Genomic DNA, 27,263 nt, shown 5'->3' on the forward strand with positions numbered 1-27,263 from the left:
GTGACTTATCTCATTCTGCTTGAGCGCAAACGATAAGCCTGTGCTTAACTGCACTGGCCAAGTACAGTAAGAGACTTCTCAAACAGATTTGTTTCCTCAGGAAAACTGTGAAAGTTGTTTTCTCAAGCTGGCCCCTTCAGCTGTTTTTAATGTTGCTTCATGGTCAAGCACAAAAAGAACCCTTTTTGTGAAGCTACTTTGTCAAGCGCATAATAGGTCACAGTGCTTGCCTAAAATAGTCTGCTAATACAATACCCGACCCACAAGAAACATCCATCTACATAGTCCACCATTTTGTATGAAGGCCAGGCTCATGTGCCGGCCTTCATACTGCTCAACTATGAAGTCTCTGCAAAGGGGGCATTTAAATTTGCGGAGAATTGACCCAAAATGGGGGTAAAACATGGATAATATAAATTATCACTTTGAGTTTTACCTTTTTCTTTTTTAACAGTCAAGGACTTTTCAAATTCAGCAGACTCGCACTCCAAGAAGCAATAGCAGTACCTGAATAATCCAATGGGCACAGCTCAAGAATCGTGCCACTCCCAGAGCAAAAACATAATGAGAAGTGAAGGGCTCTACAACCTGAATGGTGAAATAACAAGGAATTGTTATCAATAACACATACTGGCCCATTAAGAAGCAAAGGTTCAACACAAACCTTTGTATTCTGCATGACTCGAAGCTGAGGCAGGACCGAAACAGCCTCCAAATACACACAGAAAGCCCAGAGGAGCCGGTTCACAATGTGATGGGACGTGGTAGGATGTATTAGCAAAGCGAGCACAGCACAAGGAATGACCTTCACCAAAAAAAGGAGTGGTTATACTGGCTCTGTACCATCTTCAATCACATTCCAAGAATTCTCAAGACCATCATACCATAAAGTAAATCGGAAAGTTGTCCAAATCTGACACGTACGTAGCTTTAAGCTTGTAGCGTATCATGTAGATAACCCAGGCAGTTGTCAATAAGGTAGCAGTGTCAAGCAGGGTATGAATGTCATACTCCATTACAACACTACAGTAGAGCCTAACGGCTAAAAACAGCGCTGTCAATTCCTGGGACTTCAAAGACAAGCCTGCAAAACATATGATGTTAAAAGCTGAATGAACACGGATTCAATGTCCCGAGCCCCTATGCATCCAAAGACTCACATGTGACAGAAAACTTCAAATCACAAGCATATAGAAAAAAATGTTTGATGCAATCATACAGTGAATAAACTGATGTAATGGAATATAAAATTTAGCTTCAGAACAAAATAACTTGCCGGAGCTGGGATGGAGAGAAACAGAAGCTCTCATAAGTTTGCTTATGTTATTGCTGTTGTTTAGAGTCGTAAGAGCAAGGTGGATAGGTACAATAAACAAGATACCAAAGAAACGACAAAAACCGTTGTACAGTCCTGCTAATCACTACCAGTACGTAAAATACATTATGTACTAATTACAAATAGGCATACGTGTCTACTTATGCATGGTTGCATACATGCAATTATGCATGCAAACACACTATCATACAAGCACACGTATGCCATATTGTGGATTAGCTCGTTCATGAGCAAATTTTTACGAAGCCAAATTGGCTTGTGAGTTAGTCTCTTATGTGTTTTTTGTTTAGCCACAGATTGACTTGTGGTTTGCATTTTCTACATGTGTTTTGGACACTGATGACAGATGTAAGATCTACACGGTCGTGCATATATACATACATATGTATACAACCTAATATACATGCATGCATACACCCATGTATAAGTACCGGTGAGTGCGTATGAGTAACAAACAGTACACGTATTTATCGTACGGTATTAGTACATACACATGTATACAACCTAATATGCATGCATGCATACACGCATGTATGAGTACTAGTGAGTGCGTATAAGTAACAACCAGTACATTAAGTACTAATATCAATACACGTATTTATCGTACGGTATTGGGAGAATGATAAATATGAGTTTGGAACGCAACCTTGCGTAATAGGCATGCATCTCAAGAGTGAATCATAATTAATCTGCATATATGTATGCCTGTCCAACTTAAGAATCCGAATAACCATCACACCTTATGAATCCCACTGGAGGTAGAGAGTCAGGCACGCTCTATATTCAAATGCATCCACTATACGTACAAACGAGCCAAAGATCCCGCACCCTTTGGAGAGCCTCATACATTTCCACAGTCCACATCGACAACCCTTTATCACAGATATATGGGGACCCTAAAGGCAATGTTGTTGAGCAGATTAGACAAAATCAGCTTATTGAGTTCTTCCAGCCAGCTAGGACAACACAGACGTAGGATGGTATACAACGAGGTGTCCCCACTAAGAATACAGCCAGCATTAGGAGGGAGATCCAAGAAATTGGGATGCAACATAAACATCACATCCAGGAGAGAAGACGCTGCTTAGAATCATATTAAGCATGATGTATTTACGGGGGCATATATACTTTTTGAATCCTCCTCAGTGAAAAGCTTCACCCTCAGCTTCCAGTTGTCTATTACACACCTTCAGTCACAGTACTACTACACCTCTGCGTCTAGTTTTACAGTTCTACTTTCAGTTGTGATGTTGTATTTTCATGACATCCAGAGGACACACTTGTAACTACTTTGACTATAGCTCAATTTCTAAGAAAATAACTCACTGTGCACAACAGAATTCTTAATGTGGATTCAAAGAAGTTTCAAACGTGAAAATTCTCCGTGTGGCGCACCATAAGTCGGAATTTCCATGTTTTGGGCAATATGACAGTAAAAGATTAGCCAGACATAGAGTACAGCATGACATCACAAGCACATGGATAAAGATGGGTTGATATGACCACAGCACGAAAAAAAGTTGTTTTGTCCGCACTTTAAGACGCTCAAACACGTGTGTCCACATAATTTACGAGTCGTATTAACTTTATGGTGGGTTGTGCACGTGAGAGCAGCTAAAGGGGTTCACGTGGGTTGTGCACGTGAGAGTTGTTACAAAGTGATGACGTGGCATGCCCTACTCGAGCAGAAATGGCCGAGTGAACAAGAGGAACTGAACCCAAAAGATGGCTATTGATTGAAAGAACTTAGAAGCACCGGCCGTGGGGCCTAAAACCTTTTTTAAATAAAGTTGAAGTTTGAACCCCAAAATTGCATAGGACTGATGTCGTGGCAACAGCACGGACACCAGCAAATCGCACTGATGACATGGCAAGCGTAAGGACGTGGCAGGCAATAGGGTTTTCGCAAAACGCGCTTGCAGCTTTAGCGTTAGCTTTTGGGGTTAGATGCTTTTGGGGAAAGTGCTTTTTAGCTTTGTTTTTAGGCATCCCATATAAGCTTAAGTCCTTGGGCCTCTCACTCTGCAAAGCATCTGGACGCACAGTATGAGAGCAGAGGACCCTCCAGAGTTGTACTATTGCAACTCGTAATAATAAAGAAATACCGAAAAGGCCGCCAGTCTCTGGGGCCAGTGCATTTGGGCACGGAACTCCGTCGTGCCATGTGTGTGCGTCTCTCTCTCTCTCTCTCTCTCTCTCTCTCTCTCTCTCTCTCTCTCTCTCTCTCTCTCTCTCTCTCTCTCTCTCTCTCTCTCTCTCTCTCTCTCAAAGCTCGGTGAATTGCAGTTTCGTGTGTTGCTATTGATTTCTTGCTTGGGAGTGTCCAAGCCTATAACTGTGGTATCAAAGCTTAGAAAGATTCTTCTTCTACGGAGGATCCGATCCCTTCTGCTCCTGCCCCTGCCTCGGCTAATACAGACTTATTAGCCACTCCCACCCTTAGTCCATCGCGCATCGAGCACGATCCCATCTTCATCGCTCTTGTCTTAAGAGCCATTAAGCCATGCAAGAACCACACAATGAGGACCACCCTGAAATGCCAGCCACAAACAAATTTCCGGCAGGGGAGTTTGACAGCAAACGTCAACTGCACGTTGACACGTGTGTGAAAAGATTAATGAAGTACTCCAAGCACTCGAAATATGTAAGGATCTGAAGACTTATCCAATGGACGAGATTCATGCGAGATGGCGAGAGGCCATTGATTCTCCTTTCAGGTCAGGAAAAAAGTTGAAAGGACACACGAGTATAGAAAACAAGAAACTATACTCACAGAAAGAGCTGGACTCAGCTCTTGACAAGAAGATGAATTAGATAATGAAAGGCTTGAAGCACTCTCGGAAGAAGAGAAAATCGATGGATTCCCCCGGTTATTTGGGTCGGAAGTCTAAATTCAGTTGCAAACCCTAAGTGTGCGTAAGATCCTTGTCCAACAAGTGTATGTGCATTGGGTGGGCCAATCCACAACCAAGTGGGCCGGTGCATGTGTCAATGAGAAGCTCGTAAGTAGGAAGGAAAGAATCAAGAAGGTGAGAAGCTCGTAAGTAGGAAGGAAAGAATCAAGAAGGTGAACATGATACTCTATCAGGCCACTTGAGGATCTTTTTAGAGGGCACCCTATGTTTTTGCATTGCTTCCTCTTCCCACATATATGGGTCATGGGGTATTGGGAGGAGGGGTAAATTTGCAGCACCCTTATGTGGGGAAGGGGTGGCCCCCATTTCTCGTAGATTGTGCAGAACAATGTACTCTTGTTCATAAAAACTTTTCTCCGTAGCACTTGAGCACTCCCTCCATCTTCTCTGTCCAACATTTTTCTCTCTCCTCTCTCCCTCTCCCCTATGCTCCTATGTCATCACACCTGCTTCACTTTTACAATATCTAATTCGCTTAATGACATTCAAATATAAGTCATAGGAAGGAACTTGTTCCATTCGATGAGGCGTATAATTCAAGAAATTGGTTAGGAAATGCACATTCAAAAAGCCTTTGTATGCTTTGAAGCAAGCTTCTCATTCAATATAAGAAGATACGAGCTTATTTGATTGCACATAGTTTTCAACAAAGACCAATTGAAAGTGTGCAGATTATGTACTTCCATGTTAAGAGTTTCAGATTCCTATCCGATGGTGGCTCCAATATCTCCCAAGAGCAGATCAGGGTGAGGGTTGTTTCGAGGTTGTGCTTGGCCGTAGCTGAGGTAGACGTACTTTCTTAATAGTCCATTCCATGGTGTTGCCCACCTACCAGGGGGGACCCTTGTTGCTAGGGTTTCCCAAAGTCAAAGTCTCTTGTATTCTGCATTTTTTCTCATAAAATGTAGGCAATATGTCACTTCAGTGACTTTTCACATTTTATTAGCAATAAGTCCTATTTTATGCTAGTCGTGGGGTATCTAGTTGGGTAAATCATCTTGAAATTTGAGCTTGCTTGGTCGTGGGTGGTACGTCAATGTTGTGGAATTATGCTTGTTTGCAAAGGCAAGAGCCTCTTGCACAGGTAAAAAGTTAAGGGACAGGTTGCAAGATGTTATGTGGTGAAGTTCAAAAACTATCCACCTATGGATGCAAAGTGGATGGAAGAGCATGAACTGTCAGAGTCACCAAATGTATTACAGCTTTATCTTGAGGCCTTTGGGTTACAGCCTACGTATGCCCCAACCCAATGTCTACAAAGGAGGGGTAATGATAGAGCTAGCACATCAAATGTACTCATGGATTCAGTGCAACAGCAGTGTACAGTTTGACAAAAGTATAAAGGTCTCATTAAATCATTTGTACATATGTTTTGACAGTCTTTCTTGCGGATACATGCGATGATAAAAGGGTGCTTACCACACAAGATCATCTATGGCATGTATTTATGGTATGCAATCGAGGACGTTTGCGATTTGAAGAGGGGGGTATGTCACGACGACCTGGCAATTGCTAACCTTAGTTGTTGGTTTCTTTCCAATGATTTTTTATTAATTTTTGAGACCCTCTTTTTGAAGTTGCAAATGGTTTGACATTGTATGGCCAATGTGAACGGTAGTTTCACCCGCAGATGGGAAGCTGGTCGGCACTAGAACTCGTAAAGTAAAAGGATGTCTAGGCTCAGTTCAAGATCATGTAGGTATCCCCGTCGCACTTAGCAAGTTGTTGGATACTAGGAAGTGAACTCAATAAAGGCATAAAGTCAAGGTGGGATCACCAACAGAAAGTATCCGACAATTGGGCCACATTGCACTTTTGGATGCGGTCCCAATGAGGATAGATGGTTGGATGACCACAGGGAGCCCAACGGAATCATTTCCTAAAATTTAGGGAACTGCTATTTTGGGCCGTGAAATGTGTTCGCGTCATTATAGGGGAACATTTTTACAACTCTGCTGCGAAGTCAATTGGGCGACCAGTCGGGATATTTTTAAGCGGCAAACCCGAAACGGGCAAATGCTTGTAAACGCGCCAAGTGTCATTTTTTCATGAACCTGCCTCATGCAGAAACAAGGGCGCTGAATTTTATGCAGGGAAGGGGCTTCATTTGCAATCTGCCACAGGTTAAGAGCTATGGAGTGCTTCCTTTCCCCCTTATGTACAATGCGGTGCCAAGAGTTATGCCCTGCACGCTACGCACTGCTCTCACTCTCCCCTACGAGCAGTATGTTATGCCCCACTAGTGGGCTTTTCAGTTGACCAATGTACAGTTATGTGGGTTCATGCACGATTGCCGAGGCAAGAGCCTCTTGCACAGGTACTGGATTAGCTAGCAGTTAATCCCCCCTAGGTACAGGTGAATTCGGAGAGGTTTCACGTCAAAAATCTCGTCCGATTCAAAGGGCAAGTAGCCCTATAGGTGCGGGTGCTTGTACATGACAATTTAGAGAGATTTCCTACGAGGAATCTCGTCTAATTCAAGGGGCAAGTGACCCTACAAGTGTGAGAGCTCGAGGGCTACCCAGAAAAGTGATCTGCACGCAGATCGGAGCGCAAAACAAAGATGTCAACGAGCTGCAATTTTCTTGCCACGTTTTGCAAAATGCTCTAAAGTGCGTGGAAAGTTTATGTTTACTTGGGATTTTGTATGTGGAGACTTCTACTGTGGTTATGTTGCCAAAATCGGGTTAGAGTAAAGGAATTTCAGCCGGGACACCTTGTAGAAGTTTACAGGTTTTCCTCAAGTGTAATAAGAATAAAGAAATACCGAAAGGGGCGCCAGTCTTTGGGGCCAACAGTGTGTCGTTGTTTGCTTGGTAGCGCCCTAGCTGCCAGGCCGTGGCTTGGCTTGAAGTGTTGAATTCCAATCACAGGTTTATTCGTGAAGTTCCTTTGTGTGTTAAAGTTTAAAGTAAAGTTTCAGGTGAAAGCCAGAATCCACCGCCCTACGGGCTGGTTTCATGGTTCCGTTGCCAGGACAAAATCACTTTTCCTCAAGAAGTGAGCCTCGCTTTTTTTGGGTAAAGACACAGAGTATAGCAACTTGGAATTACACTATGGTTAACAGGACAGATGACACCAATGAAGAGGGTTCCTCTTCACAGGTCAGACAAGAAATTCCGCATGTTCGGCTTGCCAAAAAGTGATCAAATTGGGGTTGATTTTCTGTTGTGTTTCTAGGGCTTGCTAGGGAGAGGTCTCACGGTGGTAGATTGGCCACTAGATCTCCTGCGGGAGTGATGTGGGTCTCCCAGGTGACACGCTGCTCGTCAATTCTCTGAGGCGATTACTTGGATTCTTTAACGGGTAAATCATCTTGAAATTTGAGCTTACTTGGTCGTGGGTAGTACGCTACAGTGTTGTGGAATTATGCTCGTTTGCACAGGCAAGAGCCTTTTGTACACGTAAACGTTAAGGGACAGGTTGCAAGACGCTACTTGGTGAAGTTCAACTATCCACCTAGGGATGCAAAGTGGATGGAAGAGCATGAATTATCAGAGTCACCAAATGTATTGCAGCTTTACCTTATTTTGGATTACAGCCTACGTATACCCCAACCCAATGTCCAAAGGAGGGGTAATGATAGAGCTAGCACATCATATGTACATATGAATTCAGTGTAATAGATGGAAATGACAAAAGTATGAAGGTCCCATTAAGTCATCTGTATATATATGTTATGACCTTTCTTGCGGATACATGCGATGATAGAAGAGTGCTAACAACACAAGATCATCAATGGCATTTATATATGGTATGCAATCGAGGACGTTTGCGATTTCAAGAGGGGGGTATGTCACGAGGACGTGGCAACTGGTAACTATGTCACGAGGATGTGGCAACTACTAACCTTAGTTGTTGGTTTCTTTCCAATGAGTTCTGTTTAATTTTTCAGACCCTCTTTTTGAAATTGCAAATGGTCGAACATTGTATGGCCAATGTGAACGGTAGTTTCACCCCTAGATGGGAAGTTGGTCGGCACTAGAACTCGTATAGTAAAAGGATCTAGGCTCAGTTTAAAGTCATCTAGGTCCCCTCGCCGCACTTAATAAGTTGGTGGATACTAGGAAATTAACTCCATAGAGGCACAGTGACAAGGTGGGGTCACCCAAAGAAAATCACCCAAGAACTGGGCTACATTGTTTTTTGGATGTGGTCCCAGTGGTGAAAGATGGTCAGATGACCAGTGAGAGTCCAATAGAAGCATCTCCTAAAATTTAGGGAACTACTATTTTGGGCCATGAAATCTGTTCGCATCATTAGCTTCGGAATGACAAGAGGAACATTTCATTACTCTGTCGCTAAGTCAACTGAGCAACTGGTTGAGATATTTTTAAACCAGAAGGTCCAAAGCGGGGAATTAATGCATGAGTGCCACTTGGCACATTTTTGGGCATTTTTCCAACTTAAGAGAGAGAGAAGCATTAAAACAAAACGTAGGCTACATTTTCCAGCCGTATGGTGGATTGTTGCAGGTACCAAAGCTATTGTGTGCTTGCCTACCCTCTTTGTACAGTGAAGTGCAAGAACTGAAGCCTTGCACAGCATTCACTACTCTCTCTCTCCCCTCCGTGCAGTTATGTGATGCCCCACAAGAGAGCTTTTCATTTGACCTATGTACAGTTGTGTGGGTTCATGCGCAATTGCCGAGGCAAGAGCCTCTTGCACAGGTACTAGATTAGCTAGTTGCTAATCCCCTGCAGCTACAAGTGAATTCGGAGAGGTTTCACGTGAGAAATCTCCTTCGATTCAAAGGGCAAGTAGCCCTACAAGTGCGGGAGCTCGAAGACTTGCTATGGATGCAACTGGCTCACGAAACGGAGCCCAAAACAGGGAAATACAGCCTGCTGTGTATTTTTGTAGGATTAGGGTTTCACCCCTAAACGGTCCCTAATACCCCTAGGAGGTCCGGGGACACGAGCGGACCACTGTAGAGGTGACTTGGCGCATTTTAAGGGCAGAAAACAGAGAATTCAGCGTGCTGCAGATTCTCGCCAGGTTTTTGCAAAGTGACCGTATGCATCGGGAAAGTCAACTATTGCGTCAGGTTTTGCAAAGTGACCGTATGCATCGGGAAAGTCAACTATTGCATGGGGATACTATCTATAAAGCATCCTAGAACAGTTATACTGCCGAAATCGGGCCTGAACAGGTGGTTTTCAGCCCAGATTATGCGGGACAGCACGTACGAAATCATAGGTTTTATTCCCTCTGTAAATACAATAAAGAAATACCGAAAGGCGCGCCAGTCTTTGGGGCCAACAAGGTGTCGGCGTCTGCTTGGTAGCGCTCTAGCTTCCAAGCCGTGTGTGTTTGAAGTATCAATTCCCGTTACAGGTTTTCTTTTGCAAAGTTTCTCTGTGTCCTAAAGTCTAAAGTAAAGTTTCGGGTGAAAGCCTACGTCTACCGCCCTACGGGCTGGTTTCATGGTCTTCGTTTGCAAAGTTTCTCTATGTCCTAAAGTCTAAAGTAAAGTTTTGGGTGAAGGCCTACGTCTACCGCCCTACGGGCTGGTTTCATGGTGCTTACCACACTTAATCATTTATGGCATGTATATATGGCACGCAACTGAGGACGTTTGCGATTTTAAGAGGGTGGTATATCATGAGGACGTGACAATTGCTAACTCGAGTTGTTGGTTTCTTTCCGATGATTTTTGTTTAATTTGGGACCCTCTTTTAGAAGTTGCAAATGGCCGGACATTGTATGGCCAGTATGAAACGGTCGACGGCCGAGAGTTTCACCAACAGTCGAGAAGGGCAGGTCACCACGAGTTGGTCGGGCCAATCGGCACTCGAATCCGAGCAATAAAAGGGTGTCTAGGCTTAGTTTAAAGTCATTTAAGCCCCTGGCTATACTTATAAGTTGGTGGATACTAGGGAATTAACTCAAAAGAGGCAAACTAGACACCTGGCGGCTCCAAATGCAATTGCCAAAGGCATCAGCAACAGGGGCGCCCATTTCAAGAGGGGGCTGATTTTTGCCGATAGGTGTGTGTGCTACAGTGTTCGAGTAGTGGGTGCAAGTGCTCACAGCTTTAATGAAAAGCTTGCCTTCTCCCTTGCTCTATGTAGCACGACGATTTGCTCTCGCGCATCTCTCTCTCCCCTTTGCATATATGGAATTGCCCCACTAGTTGGGCTTCTCAGATGACCATGTACAGTTATGGGGGTTTTATGCACGTTTGCCAAGGCAAGAGCCTTCTGTACAGCAACCGGATTAGCTAATTGCTAATCCCCTTCAGGTATACGCACAGTTCCATCGCGAAGGAATGCGAAAACGGAGAGTTTTCTCGCGTGAAAACCGGTCCGATTTACTGGGGAACTGTCCCATTGCGTGTGGGAGCACCTGAGACACGCGTAGGCATGCTGGCTCCGCTCGAAGCGGTCCAAAACAGAGAATTACAGCCTGCTGTGTTTTTCTGCAGGTTTAGGGTTTCGCACCTAAACTGCAAGGAATTGCCAGGGGAGCCTCGGAAAGGCCTTGGGATGCGTGTACAAGGCAGTAGGCACCTAACAATGGCAAAACGGAAAATTACAGCATGTTGAAATTGACCTGCAGCTCACTCGAAAGCTTCCATACCGAAGGGAAAGTGTCCTTGACGTGTATTTTTGACCTACAGGGATTTTTGCGCCATTATGCTAGCGAAATCAAGTCAAAAACCTGCAATTACAGCCATGGACAGGTTTGGACAGCTTGGTGAGGGTTAGCTGCAAGCGTTCGGATCGTTTATTTGTCAGGGGAGGGGAGCCTCGGGAAAGCATTGGGTGCTTGTACATGACAATTTAGAGAAATTTCCTGCGAGGAATCTCGTCTAACTCAAGGGCCAAGTGACCCTACAGGTGCGAGAGCTCGAGCACTACCCAGAAAAGTGATCTGCACGCGGATCCGAGCGCAAAACAGAGAATTCAGCGAGCTGTAATTTCTTGCCAGGTTTTGCAAAATACTCTAGAGTGCGTGGAAAGTCTATGTTTACTTGGGACTTTGTCCGTGGAGACTTCTACTGTGGTTATGTTGCCAAAATCGGGTTAGAGTAAAGGAATTTCAGCTTGATAAAAGTGGGACAGCTTGTAGAAGTTTACAGGTTTTCCTCAAGTGTAATAAGAATAAAGAAATAACGTAATGGGGCAAACAGAGTGTCGTTGTCTGCTTGGGTAGCGCTCTAGCTGCCAGGCCGTGGCTTGTCTTGAAGTGTTGAATTCCAGTCACAGGTTTATTCGTGAAGTTCCTTTTGTGTGTTAAAGTTTAAAGTAAAGTTTCGGATGAAAGCCAAAGTCCACTGCCCTATGGCCGGTTTCAACGTCTAAAGTCTCTTCAGTCTGTTTTTTTTCATTGGCATGTGGTGCCCTCTTGTTAGAGTGCTATCAAAGCTCCAGTCGTGCGCTTTTCTGAAAGCATACCAGTCCTACCAAGAACAGAGAGAGCACAATGGCGGATTTGGATTCTACAGAGTACCTGTAGTTTCTTCTCGACGAGCTTCGCGACATACTTTTGCGGCATCCCTAGCAGAATCTCCCGATGTTGCAAAGTTTCCAACAATTCCTAAATTACATGTTGCCCCCTCTGATGCCCAGGCAATACCACCTCAAGCACCAAAAAGTAAAGAGCTTCCAACCGACAATCTACTCACCCCCTGTTCCAATTGGGAGAGTCTTTAGGAGCATGGTACAATTGTTTGTCTGACCTTGACCAAGTGCAACCGCCTCTGCCACCACTGTTGCTACCACCACCACCACCTAGATATAATGGTTGGAGCTCTCTTATGGACATCCCTCCTACCCACATTCGGAAATTTCCACCGAGCCAACCAAAAGATTTCAAGGATGGTGGGACATCTATACTTTGGGGTACACTCAGAAATCAAAAATCTCTGGAGCTGCAAGATTTCTCCAAGATATTGTCATGCAGTGGTAAAGGTTTCTCAATGTCTACTTTCCACCTTCTTTCTTCAAGTTGATTCCCAGGGGGCAGCAAGTGGAAATCCTCTTGCAGGCAGCCCTAGAGTTTTCACCTCTAGCTGATCTAGCGTTTGCATCAGCTTTCACCAGAGTTTTCCCTAGCAGCCCCCACCGTTTTTGGTGGGCAGCTTAGGGGATTTTGCGGATGATGGCACGCTTGTGCAAGAGGTGATCCAGTGCTATGAAAGACATGAGCAGCAGATCTTCTTCTCCTTGTGATCCTCTCAGGGCAGCCCGTCCCGTGGGCATCTCAGTCAAAGGCGTAGCACTATCTTAATGTTCCGGCGTAGGAGAGCGGACATCCAGTTCTGTCTCTCTCTCTAGTTCTTCCCTTGCCAGGAGATGGATCAATGGTGGAAAGCCCAGCCCATGTTATCGCCGTGGCAGTGATCTCATGGGCAAAAGCAATTGGCAGTGTCAGTAGCAGTCCAGTTGTGTGTGTCCTCGGGTCTATCCATTGGGCATGTCAGTTCTAATCCGGACCTCCCTTGGTCACTTGTATGAGCAGATTGTTATCATCATGGAGAGCCTTTCCAAATCTCTCTCTCTCTCTCTCATTCTCAAATGTCCTCTCTCTCTCTACCTCAGTGATCTCTCTCTCTCTCTCTCATTCTCAAATGTCCTCTCTCTCTCTACCTCAGTGATCTCTCTTCTCCACAGGTGTGCCTTGTTCATGTGTTTGGCATTGTAGGTGTCTAGATTGGAGTCGAGGTACCCACTAGATCATGAGCCAATTCTTGTCTTCATTGCATCTTCCTCTGCCACCTTTGACATGGTATCAGAGCTCTATCAGTAGCAGTCCAGTTGTGTGTGTCCTCGGGTCTATCCATTGGGCATGTCAGTTCTAATCCGGACCTCCCTTGGTCACTTGTATGAGCAGATTGTTATCATCATGGAGAGCCTTTCCAAATCTCTCTCTCTCTCATTCTCAAATGTCCTCTCTCTCTCTACCTCCTCTCTCTACCTCAGTGATCTCTCTTCTCCACAGGTGTGCCTTGTTCATGTGTTTGGCATTGTAGGTGTCTAGATTGGAGTCGAGGTACCCACTAGATCATGAGCCAATTCTTGTCTTCATTGCATCTTCCTCTGCCACCTTTGACATGGTATCAGAGCTCTATGGTGAAACGACTACCTAGAGGCTCAGATGTGGCTGATCTCTGTGCAGTTTTGGACATGATTCTTTAAACACTTCTAGAGGAGGTTTCTATGGCTGTGTTTTCTTCGAGGAGATTGATTGGCAGATTTGCTTTGCCTTTTGCAAATGCACGTCATATGGGTCCCACTCTGCGAGCAGATAGAACCGCAAGACCACCTCCGGCCAAGGTAGTTCACGTCCATTGGACGGAACGTTTAGTCTGGACCCGTACGCTCTGGTCCCGTCCAGTTGTTTAGTCCTTTCCGTCCGACCACAACAGTCATGCTGACTGCCAACTAGCAGTTTGACTATTTGACTTTGCCACACATTTAGCCTAGGATACCTTTGTGACATTACCTCAAGAGTCAATGCTCATTGCCCATTATAATTTATCCCCCTCCCTCACATTGTACATGGTCTCTCTCTCTCTCTCTCTCTCTCTCTCTCTCTCTCTCTCTCTCTCTCTCTCTCTCTCTCTCTCTCTCTCTCTCTCTCTCTCTCTCTCTCTCTCTCTCTCAGGAATCCAATGCGTCAGAGAAGCAAGGAAACAAGGAAAATGGGCAGTTTACAGAGGAGGAAAAGCTATTATCATAGATTTCAAGACCACACCCCCCTTGTGAAAGACATGGACTTGACACATGCACACATCCAGTCACATTATGCATATGGTGACTCTATCATTTGTAATATATAACTCTCATGAGTCATTAGAGCCTTCAAGTTACTTGGCATATGCACCTTTCTTTTTTGATGATACCCAAAGCGGATTGTAATCAAAGATGCATCTTATTCATCCTATAGGCCAGCTTTGGCCTCGACAAGGACGTTAATAGAACTTTCTTTCTTTCTCTCCCTTTCTCCTTCCCTCCCTCCATTATGCATAATGCTCCTCCTATCTCCCTCCTCTCCTCTAGCTTAAGATTCAAGGGCCTCAAGGCTCTAACTCTGTAGAAGCATACCCTCTTTTCTCCTCTTCTTCATAAACTCGTAGCTCTTAAGCTTCTCCTCAAGCTCTCTCATGAGGCATTGCTCTCAAGCTCTACAACTACATGCTTGTTTATTTTTAACCTATGTAACGTCATCGTGCAACAAAATATTTTAAAGTTCGATGAATATTGCACGTCTTCGTAAGTGGACAAAACGTACGTGACCGTACGAGACCACCTAGCCTCCTGCTAAGAGAGTTAAGACCTACAATTCGACTTGTACCTAATATTTATGGCATTAATCTCAAAAAATTTGATGCAATTCGACTTGTACAAGATATTTATGGCATTAATCTCAAAAATTTTGATGCCTTATCTTCTTTGACCCAGGAGCCACCGAGAATTTGATCCATCCAGACTTTCTTAAGCAGATGGACTTTGACTACGATTCACAAGGTGAAGACTCGAAGCCGAGTGAACCACTAGTCCCTTCATGCCTGTCTGGGAGTGCTCAACCACACTTTTTTTGCTGTGTCTTGTAACATGCATATGTAAGCATCTGTGTTGCATCATGATGTGCCACTTGAGTGAGGTTGCCTGGGTATGTAACTTTACTGCATCGAGACACCCGTTACAGATCTTCACGGTCTGGGTGTGATAGCTAATTTTGCTACGCCAAAATATCAAGAACTCCGGTATGGAAACTGAATGACCCTCGGATATTTTTTAGCTAACTTCAGATGCTTTACAGATGTAATCGCGAACGATTACTCTTCTTTCAAGAAGGGAGGATGTCACAAACTGCTGACGTGTCAAGCCACTAAAGACCAAGAGGGTTGGGCACCCTAGCCCTAACCCTAGCCAACCTGCAGATCCCGACCGAGGGGCCTAAACCCTAGCAGAAGCAGAAGAAGAAGAAAGTATTCAGCAACTTACAAAGTCTCGTCCCGTGGCCTAATTATTAAAATGGGGAAAGGGTTAAAATTAAAATCCTAATCCCCAACGACTCATGGACCATGTCCGATGGGGCCTAAAAATAAAATAGTCACACAAGCGCGCGCGCGCGCACACACACACACACACACACACAAAAACTTGCGTAGATACTAATGACATGGCAATTGTACAGACGCCCGCATTTTGCATTACTGATGTGGCAATTGTTTGGATTTCCACGAATTGTGCTGATGATTTGGGCGCCAGCTTTTGGGACCAAATGCTTTTGGATAAGATGTTTTTCATCTAAACTTCTTTTGGTAGGCCAAGAGCCTTTAAATATGTGCCAAGGGCTCACTCTCTAGCATGCTTCCACGTGGAGATGCACACTTCAACTGCCAGCATTATGCTGAGTTAAAGCAATATAAAGTAGCACCCAAAGGGACGCCACAGTTTGGGGCCAATGCACTCTTGGGTTGGAACCCCGCCACTCCATGTCTCGTGTGCATTGTGTTCATTCAATTCAGTTGTTTTGATGCGTTTAAAGTCTGTTCAGTATGTTCTTTTCCGTTGGCACCTGGTGCTGAAACCGGCCAGTAGGACGGTAGACTTTGGCTTTCACCCAAAATTCTTTACTTTACTTTAGACACACACACAGAGAACTTTGCAAAGGTAACTTGCGATGGGAATTAACACTTGAAGCACACACTCGGCTGGGAAGCTAGAATGCTCCGAGCAGACGCCGACAACCTATTGGCCCCAAAATTGGCACCCCTTTCGGTATTTCTTTATTCTTATTTTACTTGAGAAAAACTTGTAAACTTCTGCAAGCTGTCCCACTTTTACTCTAACCCGATTTCGGCAACATAACCACAATAGAAGTCTCCACATACAAAATCCCAAGTAAACATTGACTTTCCACACACTTTAGAGCTCTTTGCAAAACCTGACGAGAAATTACAGCTCGCTGAATTTTCTGTTTTGTGCTCTGATCCACGTGCCGATCACTTTTGTGGATAGCTCTCGAGCTCTCGCACTTGTAGGGTCACTTGCCCCTTGAATTAGATGAGATTCCTCGCGGGAACTCTCTCTAAATTGTCATGTACAAGCACCCAATGCTTTCCCGAGGCTCCCCTGGCAATTAAACAATCCGAACGCTTGCACCTAACCCTCACCAAGCTGTCCAAACCTATCCATGGCTGTAATTGCAAGTTTTTGACCCAATTTCGCCAACATAACGGAGCAAAAATCCCTGTAGGTCAAAAGTACGCGTCAAGGACACTTTCCCTTGCGGTATGGAAGCTTTCCAGTCAGCTGCACGTCAATTTCAGCATGCTGTAATTTTCTGTTTTGCCACTGTTATGTGTCTACTGCCCTGTACACGCATCCTAAGGCCTTTCCGAGGCTCCCTTGGCGATTCCCTACAATTTAGGTGAGAACCCCTAAACCTGCAGAAAAACAAAACACGCTGTAATTCTCTGTTTGGGACCATTTCGAGCGAAGCGAGCACGCCTGCGCGTGTCTCAGGTGCTCCCACACGCAATGGGACAATTCCCTTTCAAATCGGACGATCTCTTTTCGCATTCCTTCACAATGGAACTGTGCGTACTTGAAGGGGAATAGCAATTAGCTAATCCGGTTGCTGTACAAAAGGCTCTTGCCTTGGCAAACGCGCATAAAACTCCCGTAATTGTACATGGTCATCTAAGAAGCACAATGAGAGGGGCATTACCATATGTGCAAGCGGGAGAGAGGGATGCGCAAGAGCAAATCATCGCACTACATAGAGCAAGGGAGAAAGCAAGCTTTCCATTAAAGCTATCAGCACCTGCATCCACTACTCACACACACTATAGCACAAATCTCCACAAAAATCAGTCCCCCACTTTTGAAATGGGCGCCCCCAACTGGGATGAGTCTAGCAATTGCATCTCTAGCAGCCAAGTATCCAGTTTGCCTCTTTTGAGTTAATTTCCTAACATCCACCAACTTGTAAGTGTAGTGAGGGGCCTAAATGACTTTGAACTAAGCCTAGACACCCTTTTACTGCTTGGATTCCAGTGCCGATTGGGACCGACTCCTGGTGACGTGGCCTTCCTAACTGCAGGTGAAACTCTCGGCCATTGGCCATTTCACACTGGCCATACAATGTTCGACCATTTGCAACTTCAAAAAGAGGGTCCCAAAAATCAAACAAAAATCATCGGAAAGAAACCGACAACTCAAGTTAGCAATTGTGACGTCCTCGTGCCATACCACCCTTTGATTGCGTGCCATATATACATGCCATAGATGATTTAGTGTGGTAAGCACTCTTTTATCATGTATCTGCAAGAAAGACTGTCAAAACATGTGTACAAATGACTTAATGAGACCTTCATACTTTTGTCAAACAATGTACACTGCTATTGCACTGAATCCATAAGTACATTTGATGTGCTAGTTCTATCATTATCCCTCCTTTACAGATGTTGGATTGGGGGATACGTAGGCAGCTGGTCCACTCTTCTTCTGAGAAAGGAAGCTCCAATTACATGGTTGAAATTCACAAGGCTCTTTATTTTCTTCTTGGGCGACTCGGGAGTACGAACGAACGAGATATACGAACCGCTTGGAATCATCTTGGGATGACCAAGGGAGATTCTTTGGGCGCTTATTGCGAGAGATTTTGGAACTCTTTTCTACCAACCTCTTCATTTACGAAGGTCTCTTTTCAGGAACAGATTGAGCGGTTTTGTTGCGGACTTCCTACAAAGATCCGAGACTACTGCTTTGAACAAAAGCCAAATTCTATTCAAGAATTGATGGGTCATGCGAAACGGGGTTTTGCGATACATTCGGGAAATTTGACATACCCCACTGATGAGATCTTGACTCAAAGAACCCTACAGACCTCTCACAATGAAAGTAGAAAGAGAAAGAGTTCCCACGACAAAGAAAAGAAAGATACACATCCCCGACTGACTCTTAGAGAAAGGGCTTTCTATCTCAAAGAGGGGAAAGTGTTTTGGTTGAGGGGAATTTGGACACATCTCCGCAAAATGCCCCAGAAAGGCGCAGCAAGAACAAACTGAAGACAAGCCAAAGAGTTCTAGAGCAGCAGAGGAATGTGGCAGAAAAGGCAGATATGAACAAAACTGGTACCACATGACGTGGGGCCCAATCAGAATCAGATAAACGAAAGTACAAAACTTTGTCGCACTTAGGGCAAAGTGAAAGATCAGGAAGCCCTCATTTTCTTCGATGGACGAGCCAAGGCCAACTTCTTTTCACTTGAATTGGCGGCTCGATTTGGAATTACGCACGACAGGCTGAGGCCAAAGGCGGAGGCAGTTCTAGCGGCACCCGGACGGGATGTTGCCATTACACCGATCATTGGCAAACTTCGTTTGCATTGTCAGGGATGTTTAGGGCATGAGGACTTCTACGTAATGCCCTTAGGAGGTTGTGACGTCCTCCTTCAAATACCTTGGTACCACAAGAACGACGTCGTGGTTGACTATCACGCTGAGAAAGCGACTTTGACAAATGAAGGGCACAAAAATTGTACTTGATGAAATTCAGTTTCTTTACTCGATTTTCTGGAGAGAACTGAATGATGATTGAAGGTCGAACATGTTTTGACCTCGAAAAAGAACGCCAAGATTTTCTCCACACTAATGCCAATTGCTTTTCTTTCTTAGGGCCTGCCAAGCGAGTTGCCACTATCTCATCCTAAGGATCATACTATTGATCTGATACCTGGAAGCACTCCACCGAACCAGCCACCTTACCAAGTGAGCCAACCCAGAATGAAGAGATTATGAACCAAGTGAAAGACCTCTTGGAAAAGAGTCTTATCTAGCAGAGTACTTCACCCTACTGCTCTCCGGTGTTGTTGGTTTTAACGAAAGACGTATCTTGGAGAATGTGCATTGATTATAGAGCTCTCAATAAAATCACCATCGAGAACAGATTTTCGATTCCAAGGATCGATGATATTCTTGACAAATTACAAGGATGTTGAAACCGGCCCGTAGGGCGGTGGACTTTAGCTTTCACCCGATCTTTAACACTTGGACTTTACGACACAAAGCAATGACTTAAAAGGAACCTGTAACTGAGACTGGAATTACACTTCAAAACAAAAGCACAGCCAAGAAGCTAGAATGCTCCCAAGCAAACAGTGACACCTGTAGGCCCCAAAGCTTGGCGCCCCTTTCGGTATTTCTTTATTACTCTTCAGGAATGAGGAATAAGCTATAAAACCTAAGTCCCTGGGACTTTCATGTGCATCCAGCTAGATGGCACCTGTGCAGGTAAAATTTCGGTAACATAACGGCCCCAAAACTTGCCTTGGACAATTTCCCAAGCTCCGACTCGTTTCCAATAGCATAGACCCCCTGTTTCCTGCGCAAAAACAATAATTACAGCATGCTGTAATTACTAGTTTTTCCTCTGTTTTCAGCCCTAAACAGCCCCCGAACTGTCGTCTAACAGTGGGGCATTGTTCCCCATGCTCCCGACATCATGACGGCTGCAAAACAGTCCAGTTTCAGCGAATAAGCAGCGCTGAAAATGCACCTGTGTGGTGAGGTTATCACCCTCACCAATGCCTGCTTTGGTGTAGCAGTTAGCTACACCCGTTCCTGTTCAGAGAGGCTCTTGCCTCGGCACAAAAGCATAAATCCCCACAGCTGTACATTGGTCAAATGAGAAGCCCACTTGAGGGGCATAAAATACCTGCTCGTAGGGGAGAGAGAGAGCAGTGCGTATCTTGTGTCACGATTGTGACTATGTTAACAGTATTACATCTACTCCTAGTTGCAGCTACGCGAAGTGCCATGCCAAGGAGAACCCCTAAGCTTGGATGGTCACGACCCTTCGCTCAAGAGGCATGCCTCTTCGCCAAAAGCCACACTCCTTCAACGACTGGTCACACCCCTTCGCTCTACGGGTGCGACTCTTCGCCCAATGGTTGCAGCTCTTCGCCGAAAGGATGTGTCTTTACGTCTAAAGTCGCGTCTCTTCACCATGAGACGCGTCTTTTCATTTATGTCTCTTCCTCTCCTATATAAGGAGCCTATTGTACGCAGTTTTCAACAATTCAATCAATCAACATAGAGTCTTCTAAGTCTTGTTTCTGAGTTCAGTTCAAGTTTCTTAAGTCTTAATCATGAGTTTAAGTACTTAATTAAGGATTAGCACCTAGAATCCTTACAGTGGTATCATAGCAAAAAATTTTCCCGGGACCCGAAGGTTGTGAGCCTCTCACCCTTGCCGCTACGCTCTCCCCCCCTTCCCGGAGTTACATGGAAGCAGAAGAAAGATGGAATTCCACTTCTTCGTTGATGGTATGAGGTAACATAATTTATCTATTCCAATTACATAAATAACAGATGGAGACGTAGATGTGTGTGTGCGACGTGCCACGTACCCAGTGATTTTCGGGGAAAATTGTGTTGGGTTTTTGTGCTGGAGACCGATTCGCGAACCTCTTCATTGGAATGTGTCCTTTCGAAGCTGAGCCATGTCCCTTCATGTGAATAGACACCACCCTTGGTTCGTGCCTCTTGGCATAGTACCTCTTTACTCGCAGCCTTTTCACCCGGCACCTTTCACTCGCACCCCTTTGCTGCCCTTGCACACCCTTTCCCTACTACTGGGCTGAATTCTGGAAACGCTGCATGCTGAAATTTCACTGGCTGCTGCCCCTTCACAGTGCGTACCCCATCCCCGGCAGCAAGTCCCTTCGCGCACCCTCTCCGAGAGCGATGCACGGCTGGGTTGCAGTTCCTTGGATTGGCTGGGCTGCGTGCGCCTTTTCACGTCACTGGATGCCCCTTCATCAATCGCTGGAGTTTTTTTTTTACGTATATAACCAGCCAGCGCAAGCCTTTTCTTTTATTAAAACCAAGTGGGTGCCCAAACTGGCCGGTCACTCCCATTAATTAAAAGGGCCATTTGAATGTACATGTTCAATTAAACCAGCCAGCGATATAAATTTAAAGAAAAACAATAGATGTCACAAGGCTAGCGTTTGCAGAATTCTTACGCTGCCCCCCTTTTCCCATCCAGCGCTGGCTCCTTGCCTCTCTCCTGCGCGCATTCTGACCCACAGCCATGGCAGACGATCACACCTATGCGCCTATTCGTAGATGAAGTTCCGGAGGAGAGTTTGCCAGAGAACCCCCTTCCTCGAGGTTATTATTATTCCGGACACTCCGCCGACGGACACAGAACCAAGAACAAATTCTGGAACCAATTCTCGAGCTGAAGTATATACCAATTCCAAGCCAGAATATATTGGTCGCATGTTCATAGCGAACTCCTAGTCCCGGATTACACACCTTTGTCGCCCGCTCCAGTGGAGACACCTCCCATCAACGAGGTCGAGATCTCTATGTCGACGTCCCAGAGAGAAGATGATCAGCAAGCGCACACGTTTGCCCTTCTCAAAGCCCGAATAGAAGCTATGCAACAGACTTTCTTAGCAAGCCTTGCTTCCATCAACAATTGCTTGGACCAGTACAGATGCAAAGCTTTGAACCAACCAAATCGGAGGTTTTGCAGTCCAAATTTTCTCACCCAAAGCATGGTTTCTCAGAGACAACTAGACGCAAAGTACCTTCGTGCGAATAGCAAAAGTCTCAGCATGAATATTTTTGGAAAAGTTACAGTTAAGCAACCAACTTCTTATCGGATTCATCAGCAACAAAAGCAACACTATGAAGCTTCCAAAGGATCATCAACAATATCAAGATGGGCTTACTTAGTGGCACATGTATCCGACCCTAGTCACGTACTCGGTCGTAAATGCCGCGACGCTGGACAAGTTCCCCCTCGCGAGCCATGCCCTACATTTAAGTCTTTCTTATCTAATGGTGGTGAAGTTGAAGATTTATTGATCCTTTCCTTGTGAAGAGAATTCTGCAGAGGTCTAAGAGGAAACAACTCTCTCAACCTCCCCCTTCTAACCTCGAAGCCTTAATACCCGCTGAAACAGCTGAAGATTCAAAAGATTTTGGCTCTTGTGTGACAATGGACAAGCACAGGACCCCTTCTATGGTCGTGATCCAGGCAGGAAAATTCGCCTCGTCACCGCCCTTGAAGAATACAGTCTTTGTCTCTAAGCAAATACCAGATGCTATGGTGAATGGTAATTCTTCAAACTTGAAGACTCCAGTCCTTGCCTTCAACGATGCAAAGGATAAAACAGATGCAGACTCTTGCAGCACGACTTTAGTTGCTGCAATTGAATCGTTGGACACAATTTGTTCCACAGATAAACCTTTACAAATGGAAATACCTCCAAACACTACTCTGTCTCAGTCTACGACATACCTTCAGGAGGATTTTATTGTTCCAGACAAACCAACGGAATACCTTACAAATTTCCAACCAGTGGTCATCACTCAACCGAAAACTCAAGTCAGTTTACCAATAATTTCACTCGAAGCAGATAAAGATTGAATCTTTTATTCCGACAAAGCTCAAAGTTACAAAAGACTTTGACAAAGGCACTAATCAAGTTGCAGATATGATACTCATACTTTTGACAAAGATGAGACAAGTTGCAGATATGATCAGTTTTGAGTTTGGAAAAATATTCATGGTCAATAACAGTGGCATGACATGCGACTTAACAAAAAGAGCTTTGGATACAGAAGCACAACAACAATACATTTCCTTCTCTCGGAGTTTCTACAACTACGCTGGGTTTTATTTAAAGAGGGAGGGAATGTCACGATTGTGACTAGGTTAACAGTATTACATCTACTCTTACTTGCAGATACGCGAAGTGCCATGCCAAGGAGAACCCCTACGCTTGGATGGTCACGACCCTTCGCTCAAGAGACGTGCCTCTTCGCCAAAAGCCACACTCCTTTGACGACTAGTCACACCCCTTCACTCTACGAGTGCGACTCTTCGCCCAATGGTTGCAGCTCTTCGCTGAAAGGATGTGTCTTTACGTCTAAAGTTGCGTTTCTTCACCATGAGACGTGTCTTTTCATTTATGTCTCTTCGTCTCCTATATAAGGAGCCTATTGTACGCAATTTTCAACAATTCAATCAATCAACACAGAGTCTTCTAAGTCTTGTTTTTGAGTTCAGTTCAAGTTTCTTAAGTCTTAATCATGAGTTTAAGTACTTAATTAAGGATTAGCACCTAGAATCCTTACAGCGTGCAGGACATCACTCCTCGCACCACACTGTACATGAGAGGGAAAGAAAGCAATCCATAGCTCTTAACCTGTGACAGAGAACTCCAAAATGAGCCTCCCAGCTATAAATTCAGCGCTACCTTCTCTTGCATGAGGAAAGTGCACAAAAATGAGCCACTTGGCACAATTACACTCATTTTCCCGTTTCGGGGTTGTCGCCTGGGGTTGCCACCTAAAAATCTCCCGATCGGTTGCCCAGTTGACTTCGCGGCAAAGTAATAAAATGTTCCCCTTGACATTCCAAAGCTAATGACACGAACACTTTTTCTGGTCCAAAATAGCAGTTCCCTAAATTTTAGGAGATGCTTCCATGGCACTCACACGGGTTGTCTGACCATCGATCACCACTGGAACCACATCGAAAAATGCAATGTTGGCCAGCTATCAAGTGATTTACACTCGTAGCCCCACCGTGGCTAACCTTAGTCCATTTGTCTAACTTCAGTGCTCACTGGCCATCCGGCATAGACTCTCACTGTTCGCCTCACACCATGCAACTCGGACACTGGCATTTCTAGAGGGGTGCTTTAAAAGAAGTCAAATAAAATTTCCCCAAAAAGAAATCAACAAGTAAAGTTAGTTGCCAAAGACTCATGACAGATCCTCTTGTTTCAGTAGGATCAATTTGAAAAGCGGATATCATCAAATCCGAATCGCGCCGGGAGATGTCTACAAGACAGCTTTTCGGACGACCTTTGGTTTATATAAATTTTTTGGCGATGCCTTTTGGCCTTATCAATGCTTCAACGACTTTTAACCGAATAATGGACAGGATTTTCAGAGAGTACAGATCTTTTGTTGGTACTTTCTTTGATGACATTATAGTCTTCTCCAAGGATGAGGCAAAACATAGACATCATCTAATACAGGTCTTTCAGGCATTGCGAGATCACTAGTTGGTGATCAATGCCAAGAAGAGTGAATTTTTCTTACTGGAGATACAGTTTCTGGGACACATCGTCTCAACAGCACGAGTACAGATGGACCCGGCCAAGATTGAGACTATATGTGATTGGCCCGATTTGAAGTATGTCCATGAACTTATGAAGTTGGAGGCTTCTTTGGCTTATCTTCTTACTACCGGCGGTTCATTAGAAAGTTTGCAGAGGTTGCTTCCCCTTTGCATATCTTGACACAAAAAGGAGTCTCTTTCTCCTGGGGACCCACAGAGGTGACTGCCTTTCAAACTTTGAAAGAGAGATTGAATACGGGACCAGTTTTGACTTTGCCGGATTTGCAAAAGTTACTCAAAGAATATTGTGATGCTTGTGGTCGTAGTCTGGGTGCGGTCTTAATGCAAGAAGGCCATGTCATTGCCTATAAGAGCCGATTGTTTTCAAGGCCGGAATTGACAGCACAGATATATGAGAGAGAGCTTTTGGCGTTATCCATGCTCTTACTCAGTGGCGACATTACCTACTCGGAGCTGATTTTACGGTCTTTACTAATCATCAGATTTTACGCTACTTCTTGTCAAAGAAACAGCTATCGGAAAAGCAAAAGCGGTTGGCTAACATCTTGTCACAGTTTCACTTCCAGATTGTCCATGTGCAGGGACAAAAGAACTTGGTGGCAGATGCTTTGTCTCGGAAGCCATTGGTCTTGGCTATTTCCGCGATTCATCATAGAAGCTTCAAGGACATGGTCGATCAATCAACCACAGATCCAGATTTTTCAGATGTATTCGGTCGAATATAGAATGGGGAGGTAGTAGCAGGATATTCCATTCGGGATGGCTACTTGATGCAGAAAACGATGTTGCGCGTTACACAGCCGTTGAGGGGAGAGGTTCTAACTGAATGCAATTGTCCCCCATTTACGGGTCACCGCGGCATTGATACCACCTTCAAAGGTGTGGAGCGATACTTCTTTTGGCCGCGACTCAAGAAAGACGTGGACGATTTTGTACGTAGTTGCTTGGTATGCCAGAAGGTCAAGTTTGACAGGCATAAATCACAGGGATTGTTACAGCCTTTACCCATTCCCACCTGCACCTGGGAAAGTATTGCTATGGATCTCATTTTTGATCTCCCGAAGACACAGAGTAGGCACGATAGTATATGGAATGTTATTGACAGATCTAGCAAGCAAGCTCATTTCATTCCAGTGAAGAAAACAGTCAAGCCGGATCATTTAGCGAGACTGTTCATTACCCACATATTCAGATTACATGGCATGCCTGAGACAATTGTCTATGCCAGAGATCCCTGATTTACAAGTTTGTTTTGGAAGGCTATTTGGGAGAACATTGGCACACGGTTCCAGTTGTCGTCATCTTTCCACCCGCAGACAAATGAGCAATCTGAGATTGGAAATTCAGTTATACTGGAATTATTGAAGTCTTACATTTTTGGATCAGAAGACTACATGGGAAAAGTTTTTGCCCTTGTTGAAACTTGCCTACAATAACACAATCCACTCTTCGACTAGGAAGGCGCCATTTGAGATTATTGAAGGTGCTACGAAGGTTCCATCCTTACTAAGCACAGAAGATAAGATTTATTTTTTTTTGAAGCCGACCAGTTTACAAGGGACTTGGACTTCGTCCGAGAGGCTTTAGACTCTAGAGAAATCTCAAGATAGACATAAGAAGGAAGCAGATCGACATGGTCACAATTTCAAATTAAAGGAGAACGATTAGGTGCTCTTCCGTTTTGAGAAAGCAGGCCTAAGAAAGAAAAAGGGAAAGGAGCAGCTTTTTCCAAATCTTAGCATAGGATACTATGGACCTTTCCAGATAAAAGAAACGATAAATGATGTCTCCTTTAGACTGAAGCTACATGATACTTGGAGAATTCACAATGCTTTTCATGTGAATCTCTCGAAGCCTTTTAAAGGCGATGTGCCCAATGATGAGGAGCCAGATGAGCAACCCGAAGTGGAGCAAAGCGAGGAGATCCTCGTTCAAGAACAGATATTGGCACATAAAGATAGAAAGATTAGAAGCATTCGAACTAGCATAGTCTACTCCGATAGAACCACGATTTCAACATGGGCAAATCTAGCGCAACGGGTTTGAACTTTGCACAAGAGGGGAGTCACTCCGCTCCTTTGTCAACAAATTGCCCCGATTTTTTATATAGAGTCACTGATGTCCCTTTGGGTTTCAAGGATACTGCTGGGATGACAATATTCTGCTGAATGACTTTATGAACTGGAATTCCCGAAAATGATATTGATTGATTTGTACTAGACTTGTTTGAGTGCAGGAACTGGAAGACGAAATGACGGCAACATTTCGGTCTCATAAATCTCTATAGACATGATTGCAATAAGGATTAGTTAATCGGGCATCTGTGAGGTCCAGACTAGAACTAGATGCGATTACTAAATACGTTGCTAATTAATCATGGTCAGAGATTTGGAATGATTTTGAATGTGATTTGCTATGTGATGTCCTGTGATGTCAAGTGATGTGACTGTCGATTGGTACATGTGCTAGATGTGTTGTTCCTAGTGCATCGGTACTAACAGTCAATGTCTGCTAAGACAGTTTATCATTTATGGCCTCTGTTTGTTTTGCAGGCGTAATCGAGGGCGATTACAATGCTTTCAAGAGGGGGGTATGTCACAAATGGTACGTGGCAGCAGACCTCGGGGACATGTGGCAGGCCAGTACGACAATACCGGAATTTGCAACGCAAAACGCGCTGACAAGCTGACGTGGCATCTGTACGGAATTCTTGCTTTTGCGTGGCTGGTGATGACATGGCATAGCGTACAGAATCCCTGATTTTCCGCTAGCTGATTTTAGCAAAGCTTTTGGGCTAGTTGCTTTTCTTTTAAAGCTTTTAAAGTTGACAGCTTTTGGGGCTTTGCTTTTGGGCATCCCTTGTAACAACAAATAAGTGGG

At 44.6% G+C, this 27,263-nt stretch overlaps 1 protein-coding gene across 2 annotated transcripts in view; it reads right to left on the reverse strand.

Annotated features, from left to right (window-relative positions):
* Positions 1-27,263, reverse strand: part of LOC147451835 (uncharacterized) — an 87,271-nt gene that overhangs the window by 36,492 nt on the left and 23,516 nt on the right. For both annotated transcript variants that reach the window (XM_086517704.1, XM_086517703.1), the window contains exons 3-5: positions 885-1,084; positions 665-805; positions 508-588 (exon numbers count right to left, since the gene is read on the reverse strand). In XM_086517704.1, the coding sequence (XP_086373830.1) occupies positions 508-588; positions 665-805; positions 885-1,084 (422 nt within the window). The remainder of the gene's footprint in view (positions 1-507; positions 589-664; positions 806-884; positions 1,085-27,263) is intronic.

This window comes from Adiantum capillus-veneris, chromosome 8, assembly GCF_014529385.1.
Source record: "Adiantum capillus-veneris isolate H3 chromosome 8, ASM1452938v2, whole genome shotgun sequence".
Lineage (NCBI taxonomy): Eukaryota > Viridiplantae > Streptophyta > Polypodiopsida > Polypodiales > Pteridaceae > Adiantum > Adiantum capillus-veneris.